General features: G+C 34.1%; 1 protein-coding gene across 3 annotated transcripts in view; it reads right to left on the bottom strand.

Annotated features, from left to right (window-relative positions):
* Nucleotides 1–12582, bottom strand: part of LOC143228275 (microtubule-associated protein 1 light chain 3 beta-like) — a 42038-nt gene that overhangs the window by 26354 nt on the left and 3102 nt on the right. For all 3 annotated transcript variants that reach the window (XM_076459557.1, XM_076459565.1, XM_076459571.1), the window contains exons 2-3: nt 7194–7269; nt 846–901 (exon numbers count right to left, since the gene is read on the bottom strand). In XM_076459557.1, the coding sequence (XP_076315672.1) occupies nt 846–901; nt 7194–7269 (132 nt within the window). The remainder of the gene's footprint in view (nt 1–845; nt 902–7193; nt 7270–12582) is intronic.

Genomic DNA, 12582 nt, shown 5'->3' with positions numbered 1-12582 from the left:
CAACCAGGAAACTGGAATTTCCTAATCTGGATTGCACCAAATATGGAACCAGTGTACAAAAGCTGCGTGATGAGTTTGCAAACAGATTTCCAGATTTCAGACAAACTGAAATTAGATTGAAATTGTTCGCTCAACCTTTTGATTTGGCAGTGGAAGACAGTCCTGATGATTGCCAAATGGAACTCATTGAACTGCAGGCTGACATGGACACTAAAAGGAAATTCTCTGAAAACAGTTTGCTAGACTTTTACAAACTCTGTGTACGTGAAAAGTTTCCCAATTTGTCCCGTCATGCACAAAGAATTGCCTCCCTTTTTGGTAGCACCTACTGCTGTGAGCAATTTTTCTCCAAAATGAAGCTCATCAAAACCAAATGTAGAAGTCAGCTGACTGATGAACATTTGACCAGTCAGTTAAGAGTGGCAACCACTTCTGTCAAAGCTGATATTGACAAGCTCTGCAAGGACTCTAAATTTCAAGTGTCGCACTAAAATGATCACTCATGCAAAAATATAAAATATTATTGCTTGCAATTTGAGAATTTTTTTTAATTTATTGTGCATGTACACGAATAAGCTTGTTTTTTAAGTGGCCCCGCTTGATTGATGAAGTTGGTTATATGGCCCACCGACGAAAAATGTTGCACACCCCTGTTCTAGACCATAACAAGTATGTACTTTGCAAACCTAAAATAAGACAAGGAGGAATCCTGGAAGCAAAGAGTATACAGTAAATTCTAGTACACCAATACAGTAACTCCTTTAGAAAGCGAACCAGGTCATGTTAAGTTACGTGCATCAAAAAATCTGTCGTAATACTGATAATAAAACGTAAAACAAACTTACCGGTATTTTATTAGGGAATTTTAGTCTAATGTCTGCTGCGTCCTCTTTCCTCTTGGCTGAAATAAAGTATATATATATATGAATAACAGAGGCAAGAGGAATAATACGCAACCAATTTATATAATATTTAAACACTCTGAACGCTGATAATACGTTATGTTCATAATTAATTACACTATCTATGGATACACACAGGTGGACTTTAACTAATTTTTAAACGAACCGAGTATTTTTAAAATATTTGGTCACTTGAGACGAAGTTTGGATAAATTGGTATCATCAAAGTTTTGTTTTTGTTAATTTTGCACAAAGCTACTCGAAGGATATCTGCGCTAGCCGTCCCTAATTTAGCAGTAGTGTAAGACTAGAGGGAAGGCAGCTAGTCATCACCACTCACCACCAACTCTTGGGCTACTTTTTTTTACCAACGAATAGTGAGATTTACCGTCATATTATAACGCCCCCACGGCTGAAAGGGCGATCACGTTTAGTGCGACCGGGATTCGAACCCGCGACCTACGGATTACGAGTCGAACGCCTTAATACACTTGGCCATGCTGGGCCAATAGAATCACTCTACTAGTGTTATATTCATGAATTTACTTTGAAGCGTTGAAGTATTATTAAGTATTTTTTTCTTTTTTTGTACTGGGAGTGTCATCACTCTGCTAAGTAAGCGTCAGCACAAATTGATATTTCACAAAAAATTACAAGAACTTACTTTCAAATACCTTAATGAATTTATCATATTCCGTTAAAAAACACTCGAAAATAATAATTGTTAAAGTCTGACATTTTCACGTAAGGCTGTTTTAAGAGGACAGTCGTAGAATCTCTCTGTATAGAATGTCGAGTAAGAATAGGCAGCTACAAAGCTTACATGTCTTAAAGAAGCTACATTTGATTTTAATTTTAACACATGACTTTCTCAATTTAACAAAGAATTACTAGTCTGTGATACAGTTATAATATTTTCTGTTGCTGGCCAGTTGCTTCTACATTATTAGATAACAACAACAAAACACTTGATTTTTTTTCAATTTCAAATCTCACGGTTAACTAAAAGGTCTAACTCCATAAATAAACTTCATCTAACAGAGGACCGGCAAGACCAGGTGGGTTAAGGCGTTCGACGCGTAATCTGAGGGTCGCGAGTTCATTGCCAAATTAGGGACAGCTAGCGCAGATAGCCCTCGAGTAGCTTTGCGCAAAATTCAAACAAAACCAAAACCAAATCATCTAACAGAAATTCCACTTACTTGGTAATTTCATCAAATATATGTCACTTCATATTATTCTTCGCCCAAACATAATTTCAATATTAAAAGCACTGAACTTACTAACTAGCAATAATAGGTACACTGATTATTCACTAACTGACCAGCAAACTAACTCTAGCTTTACTTCTTTTTTATATACATCACAAACAGTTTCCAAAACTTTTGGAGAAAGTACCAGTCAAGTTAACATGTTGTTACTTTAAATGTACTTTTATCTAAACAACAAGATAAATTTATAGAGACTGTAATTTAAGAACACTGGCTACACAATATTCTTCATTTCCATAATTAGAAATAAAGTTAAGCCTTGAAAGTTAAAGGCTTTAAAAGTTCATAAATTTAAAGAATAATGTAATTAAATCAATTACTAAAACATTAAATCTTAAAATAAAATCACAATTTTGGTTAACAAATCAAAATCGTTATTATTTATTTATTGTCCTTAAATTATCCAACCACAAAATATTTTGGTAGTTTTATTTTCTGTGGGTTACGGTATGAAGATGGAAATCCCTCTGATCTTTTATCATTGCTTGTCATTTTGTTACTGGATTAGTTCACTTATGGTAGACGATCGTGAGGATCTACTGGTGGATCCGTACTAGAAGATACATCGGAATGTGATTTTCACAGTCACCTCGAAAATCTTCTGCAAGTTGACGTACTGGTAAATTCTTCTCAGATTCCGCAAATGATGAACTTCCAAAAACGACCACGATAAATGAACGACCTTTTATTTGAGCCACATATCTTTACAGCCGGTGTTTTTTTTTTGTTTACCCTACTTTTTGCCCCTAGAAGTCTAATCTTTGATGTTGTGATTGCCATGTAGTGCACAGAAACTGTGAAACTGTTTAAAGTTATGCTTACATGTAAAATATATTTCTGTTGTGCAATTACCCTAAATGATGCTTATTTACAAACCATGTTATGAAAAAAAAAATTCCGACAATTTTTCATCAGTGTCATAATTGTTTTAAATTTTCCTTTTCCTGCAACTTTATGACAATTTATTGTTCACATCAATCCATCTTCTTGCTTCATCTCAGGCGGCGAGTCCTAATCTTTTCATGGCTAGATCAGGTCAGTCATTATAAATAGCTAATTCTTCAGAGTTTTAAATGTAATGTCAGTGATTTCCATATTTGTATTAATTTCATTTTCCCGTCATCTTTTGGGAGTAGTTTTACTTCCTAAAGATTTTGTCTACAGCTCCCGGCAACATGTTGCTTTTTCAAAGCGGAAACTGAAATACTTTCTGTTCTCAAGCATACTCTCCTATTCTGAGTAAACAGTTTTATAACTAATTTCTTGAGTTCTTCTGGGTTATTCTGATAATCCTGAAATTTCTAAATGATGTCTTCAATTGTTTATCTATAACTTTAATTGGTTCTAAACGCCATGATATAAAAAAAAAACGTTTTAGTGTAGATGTTATTATTTAGTTTATTTTGAGACTGAATATTGTATGATTGTTTAGTTTTATTATAAAAAAGTTAAAAGCAGACGATTATTGGAAGTTACGTTTGTAACTTACTGATGTCGAGAATATAGTGAGCAGACGATTTAGTAATAAACATATCAATAGTATGAAATGAGTGAGAAACAGCAAACAGACAAAAACAATAGCAGGTGAATAAAATCATGGCCAAGGAAACGTTCGGTATGTAGTTAACTGCCGTAGAAGTGATAAGCCTAATGATTAACTTTAGCCAAACGTTTAATACGTTAGAGTAAAATTAACAGTAAAAAGGAGAAAAATAAAAATAATTTATTCCGTCAAAACGTGGTTCTTCAGTAACTGAATCATCCTGCACTTTGACAAAAGGACTGGAGGATATTTTGCGGAAAGAAAACCACACGATCACTGGAAGTACAGTATACGACTGTGGTAACTTGCTATTATCGTATGTGAATTATACACCGAATACTAGTGCGGTAGAAATAGGGAAAGGTGGTATTGGCATGTAAGCTGAAATTCTAAAGTAACTGAACAGGTCTAAGTGTACTTTTGACAACAAGAACAGAACCATTTAGTGTTTATGATGACCCTATAATCACTATAGTAAAAAGATTATTTTGTGTGTGTATGCGTGTTTTCCTTATAGCAATGCCACATCGGGCTATCTGCTGTGTCCACAGAGGGGAATCAAATCCTTGATTTTTGTGTTGTAAACCCATAGACTTACCATTGTTCATCGGGGGACAAATCTTTGGTACATACGTTAAACTGATTTCGGATTTATATACTATTTTCAAAACAAGTAGAGTCCATGCTGTTCATTTATATCGTTGAATTTATCGCCAACAAATCACAGACACCTACTGCAGAAGAATCTTAAGCTCAACAACAACAACACAATATATATTTATACTATAAAGAAGTATAAGCAAAATACTTTAATTGAGAATTTACAAACATAACGCAACCTTTAACCTTTGACAATGCACGCCTTCTTTCTGTGCTCTTGAACTTTAGAAATTTTTCTACTCGATAAGACAGTCAACAATGTCTGGTAGTTGGTGAAATGTTGTTTAGTATTGTTAAAGCTGGCACTTTTAACTGCGCGTCAATATGAAAAGCTTAGCTTGTTTATCACTATTCCGTCTATTCACTTTTAAATTTATTTCAAAATGTGAATAATATACCTCCCATGATAATCCAGTTGATCTGCTAAATTTCGTAACTTGATAAGGTGGCGGTATAACTGAAGAAGGCCAGAAATATCCTGTAATCTTAAATGGCACAATAGTATAGCCATAATTCAAATGGGTTCTCTTATTTTATATTACATAGTTAATGATGTTTGATGTAAAAATTCATGAAGCAGTGCAGAAGAAAAGTGTAACTCTTTTGGTTTGTTCGTTTACCAACTCATTTTCTTTCTTTTTTCAGATATTTGTACTAAATTACAAAATAGTATGTTAATATTTAGGATTAAAATTAAGCAAGTCACGAGTTTCATATTTTTTTCCATTTTTATTCATAATCAGATACAATGTTTGAGTCAGACAAATACCGTATATGTGATCAAGTATGTTAACTGATTGAATACACAAAATAATTGAATCCTATCACAAAACACATGCCCAGTATCTTTTACACTTACAGAGTAAACGTAAATGATTGATGAACTACTAACCTGTAGGTGACACAGTTTTATGCTGAAGTTGATTCCCTAATTTGTCCTAGAATTATTTCCAACTGTTGAAGTAATTAAAAGAACAATGTGTGTCAGTAAATCCGTGAGTCTATGCCTGCTTGTTCATATGGATACCCAATATTCGTATTAGCCCTAATTATACAATGGTACATCTACACAAATACAAAGGTGAATGCCGTGTGCGTTCATTGCAGTATACGACGTATAAAACTACGACGTTTATAACATTAACTTAACACAGAAATAAAAACAGACACTCAAGGAGACACGTTAATTTTTCCTTTACTTTTCTCTGACCAATAAATAACGCAATATCATTACACTTTAAGAAAATTCCAATAGGCGTCTAAAGATCGATAATTAGACTTAAATATTAAATAAGATTCGTACACAAAGAACGAATTTACCTGCTATGTAATCTACACTCTTATATAAGCTACATTATGATAACCACAACTTCATTCATTTTCGATGTTCTTCAGCTAATACACTGCACGAATTAAAATAATTCTTTTTCAAATGAGATACAAATGCGATGTAGACAAATATACACAAGAAATTTACAAAAACATAATTTATTTTTGTATTTCTAGTTACCATAATTTCAAAAATGTATTATTCACAACTATTATACCTTTCCAACCATCTCAAAACAGGCGCCTAAATATAAACGGTTAGGCCTGAAAAGTGAGTTTACCCGCTAGTGGAATAAAACAATACGCCATTTCTGTTATTGGCGTAAGTGTACCCGACGGTTTGTTAATACTTTAGGAGAGAGTGAAAATAAAGAAAAGAGTTGATACTAATATGAAAGGAAGCAGAAGTGAAATAAGGAAAACGAACAGTCTAATTTTACAATTTTATATGCCGTAATTTTAAAAATTCATTATTTTACATCACCTTATCCAGAAAAAAATCTAAGATCTCAGTCAATTATGGCGATTGTCCACAAAGACAAGATGTTTAAACAAAAAGTGTTGTGTGAAAAGATATATTTCGTTTATAATCGTTATAGTTTGTACACCTTTTAACTTTAAATCTAAGTACAATTCCATATTATGCTTAATAGGTTTTGTTTCATTCATGTTAAACTAAATAATCCAACAACAAACTCACTTATAAGATTTATCTTCTTTTTTTTTTTAATTTCGCGCAAAGGTACTCGAGGGCTATTTGCGTTAGCCATTCCTAAGCTAACAGTGTAAGACAAAAGAGAAGGCAACTAATCATCACGACCCACCGCCAACCCTAGGGCTGCTCTTTTACCAACGAATAATATAAAAGGTGGGAGCATGTTTGGTGCGACGGGGATGCGAACCGGCGACGCTCGGATTACGAGTCGCACGCCTTAACACGCTTGGCCACACCAGACCTAAAATTTATCTATTTAAAACATATATACTATATATATATATATAGTATTTCATTTAGTAATGCCCGGAATGGCCAGCTGGAGTAAGGCGTTCGACAACCCTTCGCATCAAACATCCTCGCCCTTTCAGCCGTGGATGCGTTATAATGTTACGGTCAATCCCACTATTAGTTGGTAAAAGAGTAGCCCAAGAGTTGGGGGTAATGACTAGCTGCCTTCCCTCTAGTCTTACACGACTAAATTAGAGACGGCTAACGCAGATAGCCCTTGTGTAGCTTTGCGCGAAATTCAAAACAAACAAATACTTAGTAAATCTGCATATTTGAAAATAAAAATTTAACTTTGATTCATATGGTTGAAATATGCTTCCAGTTTAAAAAGGCAGTTCATGAAACACCTTAATTTTTACTATTCGACTTTGAATTTACAAATAAAAGTAACTATGTAAATTATAAAACATCACCTACAGAACTGTTGCAACGTTCCATCTCTAGTCTTACATTTTTAGTCTATAGAAAGGGGAAAAACTTACAGAGTGATCTTCGCTGTTTGAATGTAATTCCTGTGTTGTCATTCTTGTTAGCCGTCATGGTCGGAAAATAAATATTCTTCATAGAAAACAAAATATTTTATACAAATGTGAATAACATGAACACACACACAAAATAACAGTGTACTGTTTAAAAACTACCAGCGACGTTACTTGGATACCCATGTGACCGGAGAGAATGTGATTGGTTAACGTTAGGTAGAGGGCGCATCAACTACTTTACCAAATAAGGAAATACTAGTTATATTTCTATACAGAGATCAGTGATTTCAACACGCAGTTACTGTTTGGAAACGCTGAGGTAGACGTTGGATATGCAGTGCAGGAAATAAGACGAATAAATAGTTATTAAAACATTATATATGTATATATTGTTTTGTTTACAAAGCCACAAGTGCAAAGTATATATTATGAATCTTTCCATAGCCAGATCTAACCAATTTTTCTGCTATTACTTCACTCCGGTTAGTCTAGTAGGAGTTAAGTACACGATAAAGAATTATTTTGATATTGAAGACAGCGTTTCAAAAGAAGTAGTTTTTATATGCTGTCCGTGTGATCAAGCGGTGTTCAGATTTATACAGCAGATCAGTTTGTAACTGAAATACTGCACACTGTCAAGTGACAATAAAAAATGTTCTGCTAGGGGTTTAAAAACACGCATAATCAAACTTAAACACTTATATTCTCACCTAGCTATTTAAATTGCAGCTATCGAACACAGTATTATCATATATATGCAAAAACGGCTCGTTTGGGCTGAGAAAATATTTTACACAGAAGAGCGAACAACGTTTCCACCTTCTTCGGTCATCGTCAGGTTCACAAAGAAAGAGGTAACTGACCGGAAGCTGACCACATGTTTGGAAGGGGTTGTGTAACTGAGTGTCGGAATGTAGAGGGCGATGTTAGATGTTTGAATATATAATTTTATTTATTTTATTATATTAATATAGGTATAAAGGCGTTCCTTTATATTGGTTTATTTTGGGTTTAAGTTGTTGTATAAGTAAGGCTTCTTTAATTTTGCGTTTGTTTATGTTTGTTTCTTTATTTAGTATTTGAGTGTTTTCTATGGCTATGTTGTGTTTATTTGACTTGCAGTGTTCGAAAACGTGTGAAGGTGATTTTTTATGTTCTTTGAATCTGGTTTCCATTTTTCTACTTGTTTCTCCAATATAGAAGTCGTGGCAGTTATCACATTGTATTTTATAAATAATGTTGGTGTGGTGTTTGTCAGTGTAGTTTTTACATAGTATAGACCTCAGTTTTGTGCCTGGGTTTTGAATAAATTTGGTATTAACTGGAATGTCATATTTTGTTACTAGTTTTTGCCAAGTGTTGGTTATTTGTCTGCTGATGTCAGGAATATATGGTATGCAGCAGTATATGGTTTCGTGATTTTTTGATTCGTGAGATATATTTACTTTAGTTGGTTGATTTTGCTTTCTGTCTAGGTGTGTGCGTATAATGTTTTCTACGGTTTGTGGGGGAAACTTATTGATGTTGATGAAGTCTTGTTTTATTTTGTCTAATTCATCGTTAATTTTATTTGGTCAGCATAGTTTTATGGCTGTGTTTATTTGGTTTCTTAGTATGTTGAGTTTTTGTTTTGTTTCATGTGCTGAGTCCCAAAGAATGTATAGTCCAGTATGGGTGATTTTTCGATGGATTTCTGTTTTGAATTCTGTGTCGGTTCTTGTAATTTTGAGGTTAAGAAATGATATTTGATTGCTTTCTTCCTGTTCACATGTGAAGTTAGTGTTGGGATGCATAGAGTTAATGTGATTGAAAAAATTAAGTGTGTGTTCTGTAGATTTGAATCCCGCAACCGTGTCATCTACATATCTGTACCAGTATAGTGGTGGATGTAATGCTGTGTTAATTGCTTGTGTTTCAACTTGTGTCATAAAAATATTGGCGAGAACTGGTGATACTGGGTTGCCCATGCTTAGGCCATTTGTTTGTATATAGTTGTGGTTGTTGAACATGAAGTTTGTCTTTATCGTGGTGAATTCTATGAGGGTTGTTAATTGGTTGCTGGGAATGTCTATAGTTGGGTTAGGGTCTCGGATATAGAGTTCTAAGGCTATTTTGCAGGCTTCAGTGGTTGGAACTTCTGTAGAGAGGGATATAACATTGAAACTGGCCATTAAGGCTTTATGATTAAGTTGATTTAGATTAGACTTGAAATTAAGAGTCTTTGATGAATGAGATGACTGATGTTACATATTTGGAGAATGCCCATGCTATGTATTTACCAAGATTGTAATTAAACGATTCATATGTGGACATTATTGGTCGTAATGGACAATCTGGTTTATGAGGTTTGGGGATGCCGTATATTTGTGGTGTGCGTGAGTCGGTTTTACGTAGGTAGGAATAAAGTGTTTGTGAAATTGTTGTGGCTTTTATCATTTTTAGTAGTAATTTGTTCAGTTGCGTCTTGTGTGTCTTTGTTGGATTTATGTGTATTGGTTTAAATTTGTTCGTGTGTGATAGGATGTTCTTCATTTTTTGGATGTATTCATTCGTGTTCATTATGACTATAGCGTTACCTTTTTCTGCTTTTAGAATTTTTATGTTTTTGTCTTGTTTTAGGTTTTTAATGCAATTAATGTCTCTTTTTGTAAGATTGATTTTTAGTTTTCTGTTTTGTGAAATTATGTTGATGGTTTTGGCAAAAACTAGTAACAAAATATTACATTCCAGTTAATACCAAATTTATTCAAAAACCAGGCACAAAACTGAGGTCTATATTATGTAAAAACTACACTGATAAACACCACACCAACATTATTTATAAAATACAATGTGATAACTGCCACGACTTCTATATTGGAGAAACAAGTAGAAAAATGGAAACCAGATTCAAAGAACATAAAAAGTCACCTTCACACGTTTTCGAACACTGCAAGTCAAATAAACACAACATAGCCATAGAAAACACTCAAATACTAAATAAAGAAACAAACATAAACAAATGTAAAATTAAAGAAGCCTTACTTATACAACAACTTAAACCCAAAATAAACCAATATAAAGGAACGCCTTTATACCTATATTAATATAATAAAATAAATAAAATTATATATTCAAACATCTAACATCGCCCTCTACATTCCAACACTCAGTTACACAACCCCTTCCAAACACGTGGTCAGCTTCCGGTCAGTTACTTCTTTCTTTGTGAACCTGACGATGACCGAAGAAGGTCGAAACGTTGTTCGCTCTTCTATGTAAAACATTTTCTCAACCAAAACGAGCCGTTTTTGCATATATATTTCTCTACAAGTGGGTTTTCTCGACATCATCTGATTAATAGTATTATTATCTTACCTGTCTATTATTAGACCTTGCAACGTTTCAAAGATTTTAACGTAAATAAACAAGTAACTTGAGTGTTGGACTACTATACAATAAAACCAGGGTGGGATTCAGAATCAATCTATTTAAGTTTTATATAATTTGCATCCCACCTCTCCTCAACAAGAGAACTCACAAAATATTTCTATTAATCAATGATTATTATCGCTGTTCATGATTTGTTTTTATCCTTTCATAAATTAGCTAGTTTCAAGTTATTTATAAATAGATAGAACGGATCTGCAGCTCGCTAGTTTGTTCAATTGCTTTCTGAAAACAATTAATTAATTAATAATGTCTAGCTGTTACATTCTGTGAAATAGATAACGGAGGGCTATCTCCGCTAACCATCCCTAATTTAGCAGTGTAAGACTAGAGGGAAGGCAGCTAGTCATCACCACCCACCACCAACTCTTGGGCTACTCTTTTACCAACGAATAGTGGGATTGACCGTGACATTATCACGCCTCCACGGCTGAAAAGGCGAGCATGTTTTTGGTGCGACCGGGATTCAAACCCGCGACCCTCAGATTGCGAGTCGAACGCCTTCACACGCTTGGCCATGCCGGGCCTAATCCATTTCTAAACTAGCAGCCGGAAACGTAAATTAATCCACATTAATTAAATAATCAAATTTTATGCTAAAATTTTCTTGCATTAATACAATTGGACTTAACCTGCTGTCATCAGTTTTAGAAAGAACTGAGTGTTGTTTGCTTGTTTTCGGATATTTGTGCAAAACTACCAAAATGGCTAGCTGCACTAGCCATCCTTAATTTTGAACAGACTAACCGAAGGGGAAGCAGCTAGTCAACAACTTCCACTGCTATATTTCGCTACTTTTGTCTAACCACATGACGCACTGATGTCCCAAAGTGCGGATTCCCCCCCCCCCTTTTTTTCTTCGGTAACATGGTGAGAATGGTGGAGACACTCAAATACATACTTTCGTAAGATAGCCATTCTCGGCCTATCAACTCTTGCAAAACATTTGCGTTGTTGTGATAACCTTTTATGACTTAAGGGGTCTCAGGATGTCTACCACATATTAACTGTCTAATTTTGTGTCACACATACTTTAATGATATATTTTAGCTCCAGTAACATATTATTTCATTGCTATTATAAAATCTAAGCCTTTTTTATACACAGTAATTCGAAAAAATATTAGTTCATTTGTCAAACTGTTTTATAAAGAACCTTGCTGTACTATGCAGTTATTCAAACACAACAACTTTAGAGAACCAGTACACAGAATTATCTCCTGTTTCTGATCATGGAGACACATCTTACAATTAAATGCAAAGCTTAAAAGGCTATTTTGAAAGCACAAAACTCACTATGGGAGAAGGAAATAACAAATCACACTGTTTTCTCCATATATATATTTTCTTTTTTTGGTTTAGTCCACCAGAAGACTAGCGTTAAGTCTGCAGGTTTACAACACTAACAATCGGATTTCGATATGTGTGATGGGCAGGACACAGATAGTCCTTTGTGTAGCTTTGTGTTTAATTACAAAGAATCAACAACCTTTTTATTTTTTGGTGGGTGATAACCCCGAGAGCTTATCTCTTTAAACTTATTTTAAAATTCCCATGAGCCACTAAAATAAATATTAAAAGCTACTATGTTGAATTCAAATTTTTAAATTTATTTACAAAGGGAGAAAATTGTTTTAAAGAAGTCCTTAAATAACATCCTTATTTATTCTTTGGAAATTCCATACTCTATGTTTAAATTAACTTAATTAGTTGTTATCGTGGCGTGCATTATACTTTTCGTCAGCTGGTTACTCGATGGTTAACTTGCAAGGCTTATAACACTAGAATTCGGAGTTGATACCTGCAGCTAATCCAGCGGGGCTTTTGGCACTAAAGCAGACAAACAATACAACACTCTTATATTAGGCAGTAAAGGTCTGAAATGACGCGTACACGAGTATATATCAACTACTAGTTCGCTTTTATGAAAGTAAGTTTATTAGTTACGGCATGACTGAATT

Source organism: Tachypleus tridentatus, chromosome 1 (assembly GCF_004210375.1).
Source record: "Tachypleus tridentatus isolate NWPU-2018 chromosome 1, ASM421037v1, whole genome shotgun sequence".
Lineage (NCBI taxonomy): Eukaryota > Metazoa > Arthropoda > Merostomata > Xiphosura > Limulidae > Tachypleus > Tachypleus tridentatus.
Note: the sequence above shows the minus strand (reverse complement) of the source record. Positions and strands in the feature narration are given on the sequence as shown.